At 41.6% G+C, this 18,988-nt stretch overlaps 1 protein-coding gene across 1 annotated transcript; it reads left to right on the forward strand.

Moving 5' to 3' along the window:
- Positions 1 to 2,515: 2,515 nt before the first annotated feature.
- LOC135991600 (guanylate cyclase soluble subunit beta-2-like) lies at positions 2,516 to 18,695 on the forward strand. Its single transcript, XM_065640339.1, has 15 exons — positions 2,516 to 2,613; positions 3,439 to 3,533; positions 3,721 to 3,881; positions 4,263 to 4,362; positions 5,897 to 6,117; positions 6,202 to 6,307; positions 7,934 to 8,037; positions 9,548 to 9,764; positions 11,719 to 12,039; positions 12,809 to 12,957; positions 15,203 to 15,349; positions 15,628 to 15,782; positions 17,275 to 17,489; positions 17,577 to 17,699; positions 18,544 to 18,695. Exons 1-15 carry the CDS (start codon positions 2,516 to 2,518, stop codon positions 18,693 to 18,695), a joined length of 2,364 nt encoding a protein of 787 aa, XP_065496411.1.
- The last annotated feature ends 293 nt before the right edge of the window (positions 18,696 to 18,988 follow it).

Raw genomic sequence — 18,988 nt, forward strand, 5'->3', positions numbered from 1 at the left:
TAAATTGAAGGCAATAGGCAAACCCATACAATTCGTAGATGATGGTGTGTTTATTCCTCTTCCATTTCCTTTAGTTTTATCTTCCTGGTTTATCATTTCTAGTGTCAAATTATTTGCATTCATATCAACAGGAGATTTATGTGGCTAAAATTAAGAAAAAAACAAGTAACCTTGTAGTGAGTTACATTTGTATGTATGCACTGACAGTCATGAACTCCTAAGCCAATTATTTTTAGGTTTTTTGCAGGCTGTGATAAAGCAGTGAGCCAGGGTGTGAAACTGACACATGGTTTTTAAGGCAACTGAAATAAGGGTATCTTCACCCTTTTGCCATGGACTTTCATTAGTCCTCTCCTGAGCCTGGCTCTGACCAGCCTTTGAAAAGAAAGCTGCTTTATTGATCAGTGAGGTCGAGTGTCACCAGTGTCTGTGGCATAGAAGAGGGGAGTACAGGGGTGGCTCTAGCAAGACAGGGACAGCACAGGGCTGGTGAGAGGGCTGTGTTCATTAAAAAAGCAGCACCTATTGCCAGTGTAGGGCTACCACCAAGTTTTGATGTGCTTGCTGAATATGTATAGCACCTGTGAAGAGGACTAAATGATGAGACAGATCAATGGGCACAATAGTGCGGGATTGCGACAGCACAAGCAAACCCCTCGCTGCCAGATGGACAGAGTGCTGGCTCAGCACATGGTCCCCTGCAGCGTCCCACACCCCCTGTGCCAAACCGCAGCAACCAGGTGGGTGACACGGGGCTGTCACCACCCCCAGGGCTGCCTATGTGTGTTTGGCCAACAGAGGGCAGAAACTCATCCTATCAAGGAAGAGCGTTTTTCCCAAAACAGTCCTCCATCATGTCCTCTCAGGATTCACTTTCCAAAGTGACCTACAAGTAATTCTTTCAAAAATAAGCCTGGGAAATGAGATAACTCTGCCCGGCACCAAACCTCATTAATTCATTGCATCCAAAACCAATCACTGTATTCCTGCTGACATCCCTACTGCTGTCCGTTCCTCTCAGACAGGCCAGGCAGTTGGAGATGCAGCCTGGACGATGGGCAGTTGAGTGCAATTGGCTTCAGCTCCTGCTTCTCATCAGGCCTACGACAGCAATGCAGGGCTCAGCAGCTGAACAAAAGATGCTGCTTCTCCCTACAAACCTCCTGTCCTTGGGCAAGTGTAGTTGTTGACTCCACCGTTACTGCTCCTGCTCTGCTAAGAGCTGTTTTAAGGAAAACTTGGCAAGAGACACCATCCTCTCCTGTCACCCTCCCGGCTGCTCGCCCCAGTGGGGCCTCGGACGCTCAGGACCTGGTGAGCCTGCCAGCACCATGCCGCGTCCAGCTGGATCTGACCACACCACGTCCCACCTGGCCATGCCACAGGCTCCAGCAACAGGGACCTGGGATTAGGAAACTGCCATAACCTGCAAACGTGGCAACGATGCCACTTTGCTGAGATGCTGTTCAGCATCACTCCAAATTCCTGCCGCACAGGCAGCTACAGAAAAAGCGCGTTCTCTGCTGAACACCAGGCAGGCGGGAGAAGGAGCCTTGAAGCGCGCCTGCCCGGGCAGCTCCCTGTGTTCCGCGTTCCTGCCTGCGGCCACCGGCTGCGACCGCCCTGGCAGCGGGGGGCGAGAGCAGCGGGGCCGGGCCTGGCCGCGCCGCCGCCCCCGGGCAGGCAGCGGGGCGGCGCGGCGGGAGCCGGCGGCGGCAGCCGGGGCGGCTGCGGGGCCCGAGGCGGCGGCAGGATGGTGAGAGAGCGGCGGGGGCGGGCGCGGGGGCTCCCGGGCCGGGCTGCGGGGACCTGCAGGGTCAGGCGGGCACCTGGGACCCTCCTCCAGCCCCGGGAAGGGAGCGGGGGCGAGTCGGGACAGACGGCTGCTGGCGGGTGCAGACAGACAGCTGGTGTCGGGGACAGACAGCTCCTGCCGGGGACAGACGTACAGACAGCTCCTGCCGGGGACGGACGTATAGACAGCTCGTGCCGTTCACTCCCGGCCCGAGAGACCAGCCGGCAGAGAGACCTGCCTGCCCCGCCAGCCTCACCGCCCCGCATTGCTTTGGGGGGTTTGGACCGCACCGTTCTTAGGCTGCTGCGATGGTGCTACTCACGCTTATTCTTTTAACCTATTTTCCGCCATCTCCGGTGGACGGTTTGCCGGCACTAACGCCAACAACAACAGTCACGGCACAGCCGAACTCCCCGCCCGGTGCCGCAGCCGGGCACGGCCGCTGCTCCGGCCGCCGCGGGGCCGCGCTCCAGGCGGCACGCACGGCACACCGGCTCCGGACCCGGCGCCTCGGGTCCTTGTCTGCGGAACAGGATCGAGTCTGTTTGCTCTGTTTCGCTGGAGGCCTGTGAGATGCTGAGATAAAGGGCCATGCTGTTTACTGAAAGATATAATGGCTGTCAAATATGATTATCTTTTGCAATATAAAATTAGCAGTGGAATTTTAAATACAAAGAGGTGGCATTTGGGCTGCATTTTGAAAATCAGTATGTCTTTTCCATGTTCATGTATTTGCTTTTGCAGTATGGATTTATAAATACATGCCTGAAGTCTTTGGTGGTTGAAAAGTATGGTGAAGAAACATGGGAAAAATTAAGGTAATGTGTTCCCAATAAATGTAGAGTACTGAAAGAAAATGCTCAGAAATTTAGCAGCAGAGGATTAGAATTTCTCACTGGTAAGTGACAGCTGATGTGTATCTCAAGTAATTATTAGAAGTAACTAACAGGGCAAAAGCAAGAGTTTCTTACCTTGGAACACTTCATGCTCTGATACTCATTTGTCCCAATTAATGTGTTATCTCAGATAATTAAGGATGACAGTCTTATAGATAACTGTGCAATAGACTCACTGTCTCACTGTGACAATATTGAAAAGTAACTACACTGAAAAGATGTCATCCTTGATATGAAGTCAGTTTAATTACAGTACTTTCAGAAAAGCAGCTAAATATATAACTTCTGTTTTTACTTTATGAGATTTGTGGCATTTGCTAAGAGATAAAGATATAAAAATGGTACTTATATACATACATATAGTAGCCATTGAAGCCAGTATAAATATTCAGCAAGTTTTTGGTCAAGTCTGGAGACCAAAGAGCTTGATATTTTAGCCACACTGAACAAGCCAGTAGACCAGAAGACAAACTAAAACTCCACTTGCTCTAGCTCCCCACAGCTCTTGAAAGAGTTTACCATAATACCACAACATGAAATAGCAGAAATGGAAGGGTGGATACCACCATTCAGCCATGTTAAAACAACACAAACCGTTAGGGGAAGTAGCATGTTCTAACATAATGCCTGAAGGAGGTGAAGGAGTGGGTTAACAACAAACCGTGTTTAATGAATGTTGGTTGGGTCACCCAAGCATATTATATTTACAGCACTGCTGAGACAAGAATATCGTCTTCTCTGTTGCAGACTGCAGGCCGGAGTCCAGGATTCTTTCTTGACTTTTGAGGTTTACAAAGACGAGATCACAATGCAGCTGGTCGACAAAGCCTGCAAAATATTAGGTATTAGGCCTCAAAAATGAACCATCCTGGGTCAAGCCTGAGACTGCAGCCCAGATTTTAGTCACCTGTGTTGTTTGGAATGCCCTCCCTGTGGTGCAAATTTTCTGCATTCACTCTTAATCCTCCTGACATAATTTCAAGAACTTCCAAAACTTTCTTATTCATTAAGGTATCTTTATTTTGCTAGGTGTTCCTGCTGACATGGTTCTGAGAGAGTTTGGAGCATATTTCTTTGAATTCTGTAAACGCTCAGGCTATGACCACATGCTGAGGACACTGGGTGGAAATCTCTACGAGTTCATAGAGAACCTGGATTCATTGCACAGCTACTTGTCCCTTTCTTACCAGGCAAGTTTCAGTAGTAATTACTGAGCAGGTATGGGTGGGCTCCACCAGACGTTGCAACAGGAGGAACAGCATCTCATATGTGTGAACGAATAATGGAAAAAGATGCTATAACAGGCTCTCATATGTCCTGAGATGGATTACTTTAAAATGTTACCACAATTTTTATAATGTTTTTTTTCTGAGTATTCTTCAATATTAGATATTATTTAGTACATTTTCTCTAAAGCATAGTAGTTTTTCCTTCACAAATTAACATTTTTTTAAGATTATTTCAGCTTATTCAGATTACTGCTTATTTTATTAAGACATGGAATGCTTTTGTACAAGTGGGATTCACCACCAAAAGATATTGAAGTTTTGTTTCTGTTTGTTTTTCCTCAGGAGATGAATGCCCCATCTTTTAGAGTAGAAAAGAATGAAGACGGGTCAATGCATTTACATTACTATTCAGATAGAAGAGGTCTGTGCCATATTGTGCCAGGTAATCAGATAGAATACAGAGTACAGATCAGCTGGTAATACTATATATATATCTATACAGGATAATAATATATTTGTAGATATACTTTGCTCCCATTTTAGAGTATTTTTTTCAGATGAGGACTGGCCATGGAATTGAAACCTAGTAGAGTTGAGTTACCAGACATCTGACCTTGGTGTTTCCCTGACCGCCAGATCACTCCTAGCCCTCGGTGGCTTCATCAAGATTTACGATACTAAGTGTCTGTTCCACCTATAGAATTCTTATATAAGTCCTTTCCTGGAAGAAAAATTAAAGTTCTTGGTGCGTATTGTGTCTACCTGTTTATTAGTTCTCGGTAACTCATGCCCCTTAAATTACAGTGAAGTACCATTTATAGTCGATTTGAAGACATATATCCATCAAGTAATAAATACTCCTGCAGTACATGCAGTCTGTGAACCCTGCTCAAAACTTAATCTTTTTCCAGCATTTATAGGAATCACCACGGTTGTACTCATGCAAGGGTTAAATAGCTGCAAGTCTGTAAAAGATGATCACATTCCTTTCTTTGATAGATGCTGCTGAATTTAGAAATTTATCAAAACTTCCCCCTTTGTCAAACCTCATTTCGTATTCCTATTGAAGCACAGAACTACTTGGAATTTCAGACAGAGCTTTTCATGTCATTGTCCAGTATTTTGCCTAATAACTATGCAGAATTCAGAGGACTGATTGTGCAGCTTCACGAAAGATATTTCCTTCCTTTCAAAAGAAAATATCCTTGAATGACTGAAAGGCTGTTTAGCCTGGAGAAAAGGAGGCTGAGAGGAGACCTTATCGCTGTCTACAACTACCTGAAAGGAGGTTGGAGCATGGAGGGTGTTGGTCCCTTCTCCCAGGTAGCAAATGAGAGGACAAGAGGAAATGGCCTCAAGTTGTACCAGGGGAGGTTTAGATTGGATATCAGGAAAAAATTCTTCACATTAAGGTTGTCAGGCATTGGAACAGGCTGCCCAGGGCAGTGGTGGAGTCACCATCCCTGGAGGGGTTTAAAAGACATATAGATGAGGTTCTTAGGGACATGGTTTAGGTTCTTAGGGACATGGTTTAGTGCTAGAGTTAGGTTATGGTTGGACTCGATGATCCTGAGGGTCTCTTCCAACCAAAATGATTCTATGATTCTATGAAATAGATTGTTATAGCAGGATCTCTTTAGACCCCCTGCATTTTTGGGTTAATGGAAATTCATATTATTGCTATGTATGACTACTTGGACACATTCTTCAGATATCCTGCTGAGCTTTTTCTAGTGAAAATAAGCATTTGTCATCAGACAAAACAAAAGAAACAGTAACTTTAAAGCTTATCTCCTATGCACATATTCTTACCATGCCAATGGTAGCAACAACACAGGTAACAGCAGGTTGATTTTTTCTTCTGTAGTCCTTTAGAAAAGTGATTTCTGAAATAGTGAAATTCCACTGTGGGCCCTCTAAAAGTGAAAATTGAAAGGATTTGTTCTTGGCAATGTCGTCTCTTGTTTCCCCTTCAGGAATCATCGGTGCAGCAGCCCTGGATTTTTTTAACATTGAGATTTCAATGGAAATAGTCAATGAAACAGAGGAAGAAGAAAGAACTGGTAAAAAAGAACATATTGTTTTTCTTGTCACTCAAAACCCTGTATTTTCATACAAGGAAAGAAAGACATTTTCTTCCTCTCCTCAATATCTTGCTGACTGTGAAAAACAAATTGAAAACCCACTGAATACAGAGGTATGTTCATTATTACTATATTATTCAAATACGATTAAAATAAAAACACTCTTTAATTTCCCTTTGGATTTTTTATTTCAACAGGACCTTGAAAAAGCCAAGAATACAATTAGAGACAGAGGAAGCTCTGTTTGTCCTGTCAAGAAAAGTCACTGGAAAACAATAAGAGGAATAATCACATTAGGAAAAGGTGAGAGATCATTCAGGGAGAGCTTGTCATCATTTCTGAGTCTCCACAATAAGAAAGTCAGTAAGCTTCCCTATCTCCACCCACCCATCCATTTTGAAGTTACCATTCATATTTCCTCTGTGTCTTTTCGAAATGTTTCTGGTAAAATTTCTTTTGTTTAGACATTGGTAATCAAAAGAAAAATTGCAGATAATAAGCATGCTTAGTAATGACAGATACTTAAATGGAATATGACCTGTCACTTTTGTCTCTTAAACAGGGTTTTCTTCTGAAAAGTATTATTCTATAAAATGTCATTGTGTGGTACATTTGATACTTCCTTTGCATGTCACTTGGTCTAAGATTATGATTTTGAAAGAATATTTTTTAACTTGATAGCTGCTACTCCTTTCCAAAGTTATCAACGGTAGTAAATTCTGAAAGCCAAATCACACTCTCCACTACCAAAAATCCCATCCTAATCTAGCAATCTCCTTTTATATCTTTATATATTATACGTTTATAATCTCTTGTTTATATATGTTTATAAAATGGAAGGATTTTTGCAGTTAGGGTCTTCTCATTCCTCTGCCAAGATGCCTGAATTCTCAGAAGAGTGAAAAACTGATATCTACTGGTGCAATGCCACATGCATTACAAGAGCAGATATATTGAGTAAGAAATTAATATCTATTCAAAATAAAATTATAGAGTAGCATTATTACTTAAAAAAAATCCTTTAACAATAAATGCAGTGGTTATCAAGAGCCAGACTTTGAAAGATGAAAAACCTACTTCGACTTCTGAAGCAGTAAGAGGTCTAAAAGTTGGGTCCTAAATTTGTAATCTTTTTCACCAGTCTCCAAAGTGACTCAAGCATTTGTTATCAAGCGGGATTTACTGATTTACTAGCCTGTCATAGCCACTGTCCAGTGGAGAGAGATCACTTGAAATAATCATCCTTTTGATTATTGTGGGTTACTGGAGAATCCACGTTTATAGTGCAAAGATCAAAGGCTTTGGGTGCTTCAGTCAGATGGGCGCTTTTGACTGTTTTACCCATTCTATTCATTTTACAAGAATACCTGTTCTCTAGCAAGCAAAACCTTCTCTGTAGATTTGTGACCATCCTGAAAAAAAATTCGGGGTAAGTAAAATAGGAACCAAACAGTAGTTTGGTCTCTGTGCTACAGACTGACTATAGGAGACTCAAACCCAGATCATGCTGGGTTTTTCTCTGTGTTACTTAGTAGCTAGCAGAGTATATTAAAACCACTTCTGGGTACATTTTTGTGGGATATAGCTGTGTTATTTTGCTGTGACATCTGCAAATGCATAGAGCAGAAGCATGCACAGTTGTTCATCTATTCTTATTCTTTCCACATAATTTCATGCATCTAATGCTCTGTGCTTTTTGTGTGGTGAAGTTTTAAAGGCTCAGCCAAGTCAGATTAGTTGCTAATAAGCTGTGTCTTAAACTATAGAACATTTAGCACAGACGTATGCACATTTCTGGACCCAGACACTGTTTAATTTGTCTTTGCTCGTTATGATGTATGGTCTTGTCTCACTGAGTGCTAAAAAGTAGTGCTGACTGATTTTATGGGGTGCAACAGGATTGAAAAGTAGACTTTTATCTTCCCATAGGTAAGCTCCTGAGAGGATTTGATCCTGTTTATCCTAAGAGCCTCTGGATTGACACAAAAACATTTTGCAATGGACTTCCTTTTCATATGGTTTTTGACAAAGAGGTAGGACAAGCATGTGATAAGGGCATTTTGTTTGCATAAGCCATATAATAATTTTCTTCTGTTTTGACTGTCCTACACTTCATTGCTGCATGTGCTCTGTATGCAGAGCACCCTCATTTACAGAAGTGCTCTGTACAAAGATATGCAATAAAAGTCACTTGTAACAACTGGATCTGGATTATTTCAGATAGGAAACTCCTTTGAATTTATTGAGATTACCACATCTGAAACAGCTGCAGATATGCCAATAAGGTTTATTGCAGCAGTCTATCCATTGCCAAACATGGAACATAATTTTCCGAGGCTTCTGGCCACCTTCCTATCCTTGGATGTGCCAGAGACACAACCCATCCTTTAAGCTGCTCTTGTACTGATTGCTAGCCACCCTCTCAGTCCCCAACCCAGCTTTGCTGGAGCTGGGGCTCTCTGTGTATCCTGAGTCTGCTCCTACAAGCTTCTGCTTCAAAAACATAGCTACCTACTCAATCGGGCAGCATGTGACCCCATTTAGTAGGAACAGGACCCCAAAATCTCTTTATCTTCCAGGGGAGGATTGAGTCGCCTCTGCTGTGCACACATACTCTGCAGCAATAGAATTGCCTTTTCCTTCGCAGGGACTGCTCTGTGGCTGCTCTCCAACTAGCCTGGGCTCCCACCAAGCTACAGTTCCTCTTGCTCCTAATTCCAGGCAGAGAATATTGGCTTAAGACAGGAGCAAAGAAAAGAGAAGCTGAGAAAGGGACAGCGGAAGAAAGCTGTACACAGCCACTCAGGGAATGTGTTTTGGCATCACACTGATGAGATTCTAGACCACAATCTGCTTTGTGCCACTGTCCACATTAACCGAAGTTCAGAGTTTTAAACCTTTCAAGAGATACAGCCAGCATAATGTGATAAAATTACTAGTGTGGAAAAAGGGCAAGCCCTGCACCCATTATTGGTAGCTAGGTCAGAGCTTCAATAGCTCTGATGACAAGCAGTGAAGGCATGGGGGACATTTCTACAGGACTTAAGAGCTTATATGTGGTTATAAGGCTAAAAGAGAATGACTAAACCTTTACACAGCAATGGTTAAGAGAAGGTAACCCATGGCATCCATTACAAAATTAATATTTGCCAAGACATTTTGTGCTACAGCTGTTTTCTTTTTGGAATGCAGGACACACTCTGGTATCTCTAATTTTCTCCTCCAGCTACCTGTAAGGCTGTCATGCCTATGCAAATGCAAGCAAGGGTAATAGCAGATAGTTTTGTTCTGATTTGATTGTAACAATTGATATGGAGGAGCATTTGGATAGAAACATTCCTTTCTGGGGGTTTTGTCTTGCCATGAAGGACATTCAGAGTTTTGCAGTAATACACTAATAAGATAGAAACTTTGCTCAGAAATAAGTAATGTAGTGTAGCAAAGCTAAGTGTGCGTAAATGTATGAACAGTCATCAGCTGTAGCTTGGCCTGAACCCAAACAGGATATGAATTTTAACACATTGTCCATATGTTCTTTTTAAGCTCAGAGTGAAGCAAGCTGGGGTGAGCATTCAGAAGATTGTACCTGGCCTTCAGACCATGGGCATCTGCTTGGATCACTATTTCAGTATCGTTCATCCAGAGGTACCCTTCACAATCTCTAGCATTCAGAAATTCATCAACAGCCAATTTGTTTTCCAGACTAGAAGAGAGATGATGCCAGAATCATGGAAACAACGGCCAATGCTAGAGCTGAGAGGTACTTCTCTGTTTTCAATAGCATAAGTGCTCATATTAAATCAGGAATTATGCTGGAGTTGAACTAATGCCTTTCTGTGGACTCCTGGTTTCACACAAGTCCTATAAATGGCCTTGTCTTTGTGCAGTGAGGAGAGGATTAGGTGGTTCTGTTTAGAGAAAGAGTACTTTAAGATTCTTATAGACAAATTCTGCTAGTACCTTCTGCTTCACTGGGGACATGTGGTGGCAGGGACACAGTGCCAGCCTTCAGCTTCTGCTGGCGGAAGCCACCGGGCTCAGCACAGGGATGCACTGAGCTGTGTACAAGCAATGTCCGTGCCCCACCTCCCCATAGCTCTACACATCAGCCTGTGCACCTGACACAGAATCGCTCTGCACTGCTAAGAGTTTTCTTTGCCAAAGAAAATTACGGCTTTGTACGTGCAACGACATTTTAAACGCAGTTGCCCAGCAGAGGCAATGCCAGTTCACAGCTCAGGGATTGCATCGTGGGCACACACAGATGATAACGAGAAGGTGAGCACGACTCCTGCTGCGCGCAGGTCCCGGCTGCCAGGCAAGGGGCAGCGGGCAGCGCTTCAAGACGAAATCCCGATAACATTGCTGCAGCTGGAGGAAAGCAATGCCTTCCCCTGTGCCTTTGTACATTTTGATTCCTAAAATGTGAATACGTTTCATTCTTAATTTATGCCTCTGAGGGGAGTTATTTGCTATTGTCTGTGTTTCAAATGCAGATAAAAATAGATTAGTTAGCTGTGCTTTTTTTTCCCTAGTCGCATTTTTACATTCTGAGTTCTATCTTAACCCCCCAACATTACGCAGGAGTTTACCAGTTAAAATTATTTTAGCAAAAAAAGATATTTTATTTGTTTTGTTTTTTACTGAGAGGAATGAGTATGGAATGACTCTCTGCTTTGTGTAATTAACTATAATAACATTTGTTTTAAGTATTCTGTGACCTCAATTTTGCTCCTCTGAACTATGTAATATGACCTAATTTTCCCTTCTCTTCTTTCACCTTTACTTAATGAGCATCAAATCTGGTATTCCTGAGATTCGGAAAAAAATAGGAGTTTAGGGAGACCTTGAAAAAAGTCATGTTACCAAAACAAGTAACTTTAACTAGTTACAGGTGTCATTTTACTTTCTATTATGCCATGAGGGTTAATTCGCATAGTATCTCTGATGCTCCAATCCTGTTAGTTTTCAAGGTGTTCATCCATTTGCCCTGGGGATGGGGAGAAAGAGAGAAAGAGAGAGAGAAAGAGAGAGAGAGAGAGAAATTCCTGGGTTGTTGTTCAGAAACCAAGGATACTTACAAAGCAAATAAAGAATAATAATAATAGTAATAAAATACATTTAAAAAAAAAATCAAACTCAACCAAATCTCAACAAAGAAAACAAAAACTCAATTCCCCACCAAAAATCCTTTTAGGCATTTTTGTGCCTGCTTATTTAGACTAGCGTTTAGACTGAGAGCTCCAGCTTCCAAGAAGGGAAGCTCTGTTCACTTTACTGGGCCCATATTTTACCCACTGTGAAATTAGATTTTAAATGTTTCACGTAATCATTGTGAGTCTCAGGTCCCCTGTCCACGAGTGACTAGATTCAGGAACAGCTCAAGAACAGAGAAGAGAGGAGAGGAGAGATGTTGTGAGCATTGGGGTTCCTTTTGAAGAGGAGGGACCTGAAGCGTGGTTGGGCTCTGCTTAGCAGTTGCAATGAGTGAGGGACTGCTTTCTGGGTCCTGAATTTCTTTTTATTTGCCTAGTGTACCTCCTCCAACAAGTCCACCTCTAATTCCAGGAAACAGGATGATTCCTGTGATGACCCAGACACTACAAAGAGGCACTGTCCTTAGAAATCAACCCCTAAAATTAACATCAGTAATACCGAGCATCATGTGAAAGTCCAAGCTGCTGAAAACTCTTACCGACACTTGTTTCAAACAGGCCAGATGATCTGGATGGAGTCCCTGCAGTGCATGCTCTATCTCTGTTCACCTTTGCTTCGCACTTTGCATGAACTGGAGGAGCGACAGATGCATATTGCAGATATTGCACCTCACGATGTGACCAGGGATCTGATTCTTCTCAATCAGCAGCGACTGGCAGAGATGGAGCTCTCTAACCAGCTGGAGAGGAAGAAGGAAGAGCTGCGGATACTGTCGAAGCACCTGGAGGATGAGAAGAAGAAGACTGAAGCTCTGCTCTATGCCATGCTTCCTCAGCATGTGGCCAACCAGCTGAAAGAGGGGAAGCGAGTTGAGGCAGGTGAATGAACAGGAACCATTTGTGATGCATGATTTGTGCACCAGGTGATGTGGATGGAGAGGCCGGGGTGCTGGCACAGCCCCATCACCCCTGTTGTGGAGTGCAGTCTCTGCTTGGTGACACTCATGGGTAGGAGGAGGACCATAGACCCTTCATGTCACTGATAATAAGGAGTAGACTATTCTTTCAAACAAAGCTTTGGAAGCTATTTGCCAAAATTGTTCCCTAGGAGGTAAAAGGTGGCAGCAGCTGCCCGTTCAGGGAAAAAAAAGTCAGTGTTTCAGCAGTAAACTGAGATTTTGTTTTTAATGGAGGCATATATGGAAATGAGGGCTCAAAAATGAAAGGAATAAAGAAACTGGTCTTTCCTAGAAAATTCTTTCAGTTCCTCTGTGCTATCTGTAAACCTAGAATCATCAAGATTCCCATTGTTAGTAGGGATAGCAAGCAAGAATAATCTTAAATTCCCTTTAGTAAGAACATATATGAAGTTAGGGTTAAAGAGCTAAGTATATCCTGAATGTGGGTGGACAAAGAGATGTATTCAGATGTCTGAATTGTTTGAGATGTGTGATGATTCTTACGTTAGATATACTCTTATATTGATATCTCTCTTTTGTATCAGCACCTGTATGATATGAGTATTACAACTGGTAGGTTGCATGTCCTAAAACAATGATGAGAAAGTAATCTTTGCAAACAGGTCTCAAACAGATGTTGTGATTACCCAGCCATTACAAGTACTCACTACTGGCCTTTCTGCCCACAGGAGAGTTCAAGGAGTGCACCATATTGTTCAGCGATGTTGTGACCTTTACCAACATTTGTGCCCAATGTGAGCCTATTCAGATAGTTCTCATGTTAAATTCAATGTACCTACGATTTGACAGACTGACCACAGTGCATGATGTGTACAAGGTATGTACTGGTTGATACAGGCTGTAGAAATACTCTAGAAAATATTTTGCTGGGCTGTTTTTTGTTTGTTTGCTTGTTTGTTTTTAAATGCACTTAAATCTTCTTGCCCAGCATGATTTTTGATAAACCGTAAAATATTGTGTAATTGTAGTGGCCGCACAGAGAAACTAAAAACCAGGTGGAGGTGTGATTAAATATATTTAAATTTTTTTGACTGGAATGTAACTTCTAGCATGGGCTAGAATCTCTTTTCACGACACTACCACCAGAATGGCTGTTCTTTCATACATCTCTCTTTCCACTCTGAAATGCCTACCCAACATGACAGGACATCCTAGTTTATGGACCAATTTGAATAATTATCCTAGTTCTTTTAATTTAACCTGTTGGAAATTGGTCACTATGTCTTTGTCTCCTTTGTTGGGAAATAACATTATAAACAATACCCGGATAATACCTAGACTTTGTTTTGCTTCATGGAGATCTTAGGTAATGGTATAGATCTCCTGCTGACCCCAAAGAGCATTAATTAGATCTAGACTGTAGTGTATGTGTTGTCTCCAAAACCTGCTGGAAAGATCAGAACCCTGATTAGCATATAATAATAGCATTATCAACATTTCCAGAGCTACCCAGATTTGATGAACTGAAGAACAAGTCCTCAGTTTGTCTGTCCCTTGTACATTAAATATTTAGGAAGGCAGAAATAGTAAAGTTTGAAATCCAAATCTCCTTCATTCCTTGCTCCGGCAAGGCAAGCAGTAAATTGTACTGGGAAATCAGAAGAATTTCTGCCTTGGCAAGGAAACTGTATTCAATAATTGAAGCATTCAAGATATGGCGCATAGATTTTAGGATAAATTAGCATTATATTCTATCTAAATCATAAATCATGAGCAAATTATCTGTCACTATAATAATCTCCTTTTGATGCCTGTATATAACTCCTATTAATATTGAAGGAGGTTACTAGGGTACAGAGAGAGAGGACGAGATTACTATTTCAGGGAATTGAGAAGGAAGTGAAATATTGAGATCAATCAAAGAAACTTGGCCCAAGCTTATAAACATGTGAAGTTACAAAAAGATCTTGTTAAATTAAATCTCCTACCACAGCTGAAAAATAATTAGGGTATCTATTTGCATAAATAGCTTTTTACAGTTGTTTTAAATTCGTTATAGAAAATTACTGGCATTACTATGGGGTTGACTATCATGATAGAAGGCGTGTACAGGAACACATTTTTCTTGACTAATGTGCTGAACAGTTTAAAGTCATTATGTTAATGAAAAAACCCAAAGACGAAATTATGTTCCCGCTCTCCTATTGGTGTTCATTTTTAAGAAATCCGATTAATCTAATTTAAATTACTGTCTTATTTACTGATGGTAAAAGTAACAAAGAAGTCTCATGAGAGCAGTTTAGAAAATTTCCTTACTGTATAACAGTCTTCTATGGTTAATTTTAAACATTCGAGAATTCTTGGTTTCAAATAGGCCTATTCTATTCCCAGCAAAATCTCTGTTATGGGGCCAAACCCCAAAGTATTTCTCAGGCACCTTAACATGCACTTCAAGGAGACTGGATGCCTGAAGAAGGACAAACCCTTCAGCATTTGTCTCACAAGCTGCAGCACGTTGTGGGAAAACAGCTGGTTGTAAGGAAGGATGCTCCCGATCTGCTTAGTTCACACTTTGTATTCTCTGCCATCCTGGAGACTGGAGGTTTCTTAAATTCATGTGAACCCCTTAATAACAGTCACCAGTGAACAGACTCCCTTGCTTTATTGTGGATCTTCAAAAAATAAATCTCTTTTAAAAAAGAAACATGTTTTTAACACCCATTGTGAATTAGAGCTAATTAATTTCATCCAGCTATTGGATAACCTTCTGTCACAGGAATCTGTGCCTGGGGATAGTTCTTTGTGCATATAGGTCTGCCCCGAGTAAGTGGAAGACAAGAAATCTGACACTTTCACAGCACCCCTTACTCCTTAGGGTCTCATACTGATATCTGAAATGGGTCAAGTAAGCAGGGACAGAGTGCATTGCAGTTTTTAATATGGAGTCAAAGAAAGGATCTCCGTGTAAAGGAAACTCACACATGCTAGAGCTTTTTGGTGGTTGGAAACATCTTTTGGACGCAGGGGCAGTCAGTGCAGTTAAGAAGAGCCATGAACAGCAAAGCACTAACCTTAGCCAGATATATATAGCATGCTCATATGTTTGTCCCTCTCACTTAAAGGTGGAGACAATTGGAGATGCCTATATGGTTGTAGGTGGCGTCCCTGTCCCTGTTCCCACCCATGCCGAGCGAGTTGCTAACTTCGCCTTGGGGATTATAATAGCAGCTAAAGGAGTACAGAACCCGGTTTCCGGAAATCCTATCCAGGTGAGCTGTTAACACAAAGATGTGTGTGTCTGTCTGCTTCTTGGGTTGGGCTTCTGTTCAAGGTTTTGCAGTAGGACATCAAAGAGCTGCCTCGAACTACACTGTGACTTTGGTCCACACGGGCACATTTTTCTTGAAGAGCCTCTCCCTGTAGATATTTGATATTTCATTGGTGTCCAGTGTTGGTTTAGAATGAGCTTTTAGGTGATTGGACAGCATTAAGAAAGATGTTAAATAACAAGTGACATTTTTGGGGGGTGTTTTATGTCTTTGTAAAGATTAGAGTTGGGATCCATACAGGTCCTGTCTTGGCTGGAGTTGTTGGAGAAAAGATGCCTCGTTATTGCTTGTTTGGAGACACGGTGAATATAGCTTCCCGGATGGAGAGTCATGGTGTCCCGAATAAAATTCATCTAAGCTCCAGTGCCTATCAGTGAGTAACTATGATGGAAACTTTTCCTGTTCAAAGCTGTGCTAAGAAACACTGCCTTGACAGCTGCAGCTTTCAGATGTAGATGACGCTGTCTTAATTCACTGATTTGTGCAGCTTACTTATAAAGAAAAATCACTGCTTGCAGAGTTTTATATATTCTGATTATTTCACATGCACTTGTGTATGGACACAGAGGTTTGAGAGTCTCAATCCCAGAGATCAAAACAGAAGGAAAAAAATAACTGTGACAACTTACTTTGAAATACCGATAGAGTGACGTAGATGCTAGAAAAATGGTCAGAACATTTAATCTGACATCCTGACTCTGACTCAGGACAATAATTTCTGGTGAAATTTTTATTTGCACTTACTAAGAATTAACTGCGTAAACCACTATACTATTCTTGCAGTGAGGAATTTACTTTCATAAAACTCATGTCAATAAAAATTAAATATTATATTTTCAAGAATATTATCTCTGCATAAAATATGTATGCAAGAGGGGGAGGTGGAGACAAGCTACAAAGGAGGAATACAAAAGCATTGTCTGGGCACATAGGAATGATATTAGGAAAGCCAGAGCTCAGCTATCACCGAAATGGGCAAAGAAGGTTCAAGGGCAATAAAAGGAGCCTCTGCTATTTTAGCAGAAAAGTATAAATGGAAACATGAACCTTCTATGACAGGTGATTTAATGGCCATGCCCTGAATAAAGACTGAGTTACCCAAGGCCTCTCTTGCCTCAGTGTTCAAGGTCACTGCATGTAGAGTCAGGGTTCAAGGAGCAGGCGAAGTACCAGTATTGGAAGAGGATGAGATCAGGGCTCTTTTGAGAAATCTCAATCCTTAGAAGTGTATGGGAGCAGATGGGATGCTTCCAAGGGTAATGCAAGAGCTGGGTGATGGCATTACAGTGCTGCTGACTGTCATCTTTGGGAGGTCATGAAGATCAGCACTGTAGCATCTGAAGAAAGCCAGATGTTACACCTATCTTGATAAACTGCAGGGAGGACAGGCTGGGGAGCTATAGGCCAGTCAGCCTCACATCAGTCCCAGTGAAAATCAAGTCCTGTTGGGAGCCATTTTTGAATACATGAAGAAGGCAATTGGGACTAGCCAGTCTGGATTTACCAGGAGTAAATCATGCTTGATGAACTTGGTTGCCTTCTCTGATGAAATGTCTGGAGGTAGTTCTGTCTGATATTGCCTGTTCTTAATTTCTGTTTACTGGTCAATAAAAACCCGCTCCCATACAGAAATATTTGACTATGCAATCCATCAATTTTTGATCAGGCTGTATGTGTAAAGCTATAAAAGCACAACAGGCTTGAATAAACAGTTGAAACAAACCCTCAGTTGTTCACAGATCAACACTGTTTTTCCCAAACTGTTGTGACTTGACTGCTTAGATTACAATACCTCTTCTAAAAAGTTAGTGTCATTTTTTGCTAATTTTGAATTTTCATGTGTCATTTTGCTTCTGATATTTTAGATGCCTAAAATACAAGAATTTTGAGATGACTGAAAGAGGAGAAATAGAAGTGAAAGGCAAAGGGAAAATGTACACATACTTCCTCGTTAGAAATAAAACTGCAACTGAGAATGAGATTATGGGAAGGCCAGTGAAAGACTTAGATTCTGGCCATGAATCTGTTCAGTCTTTTCAAGAAGGCAGGACTGAAACAGTACCAAGTTGTCATCAGCCAGGTAGAGTCAGCTTGACGTATCTTTCCCTCCTTGAACAAACGAACATTAATACAACTCAATTAAATATAATTTTTTTTCTTCTTTCAGTTACTCAGACTCAGCCAGAGAAGGACCAGACCCCAGCCATTGCAATGAAGTATATTGATGCCCCCCCAGAGGCACAAAACAGCCTCAAAAGAAGAAATCAAGCGAAAATTGCAGATTTAACAGGTAGTTATTTAGTTACCATCTAGCAAAGACAACAGAACTAGGAAGTAACTGAGGCTTAATGTTGCATCTTTGTTATATTCCTCTTCTGAATAACCATTGTTTTACTCAAGACAGAAATTCATGCTAATATATCTATGTGGGTGAAACTAACCCTTCTGCATGCTGCTTAGGGCCATACAAATTCACCTTCAGAGCAATCCCAGGTGTTAATTGTGCACTAGGGAGAAAGAAGCGGACATAGCTGTCAAACTCCAGAGACCTTCTGGCAGTGCTAACAGAAGGGATAAATGGTAGACAGCTCTTCACATGGGCAGACCCAACTGTTCATGTGTACATCTGTACCAAAACCTTGCCATGCAAACCCAATACATCATCTGTTGCTAGAAAAGCTGCTGTTATTATTTGTATTTATGGTGAAGCCCTTGCCAACTAAAGCCTGAGAAGGAGAGACCTCACTGGCTATGCAGCCCATCAGTCCTCAAGCCAGGCTTCTGCAGGACTTAGAAGGATTTATGACCATGCCCACGATCTGCGACCAAAGTTCTTTCCCCTTTGAAGCAGCTGATACCGACCTTTTAAGGTCCCTTCCAACCCAAATGATACTGAAAGAGAGATAACGGATTTGATGCCAGAACAGCCTAATCTAATGCAGCAAGTCTTGTAATTGTATTTGCCTGTTTTGTGGATTTTATATAGACTAAATATGTTGTCACTGATTACTAGAAAATATTTCACTCCCCTCCCACCTGCTTAGATGTGACAGTTAATCTAGTATACAGTGTGCTGATAAACAGAAACCTCTGTGGTCATTAAAAACTCACGCTGAAGGAGTGTTTCCTTTTAGGCAAAAGTTATGATTTCAAAAGTGATGGGAGTCTCCATGGCAACCAGCATGCAGATGATGGTCCTCATCCTCTAAACCAGAGAAGAGTCAAACCTGCTACTGAAGAGCCACAGATCAGAAACATTCGCTCCAATTTTTGCACTTTACTCTAAGTTTCTTACTTTTTACATTAAACAGAGCAATTTTATTATGATTTAGTGCATTTTACTGTTGTGGGACTGATTTTGTATATCAAGTACCACATGACTTAGTAAAAAAAAAAAAAGACATTTCATCACAGTTTTCAGTGAAAAGTAAACAATGGAGGATACTCTTTTTTTTTAGTCAATCTACACATGTCATATAATACTCACAGTGGAGAATGAAACCACCACAAGATGCTTTGAAGACATATTTTTCAGCCTCTGCCATGTCTTTGAATATCCCTATGAAAAAAATCACTTTT

Source organism: Caloenas nicobarica, chromosome 8 (assembly GCF_036013445.1).
Source record: "Caloenas nicobarica isolate bCalNic1 chromosome 8, bCalNic1.hap1, whole genome shotgun sequence".
Lineage (NCBI taxonomy): Eukaryota > Metazoa > Chordata > Aves > Columbiformes > Columbidae > Caloenas > Caloenas nicobarica.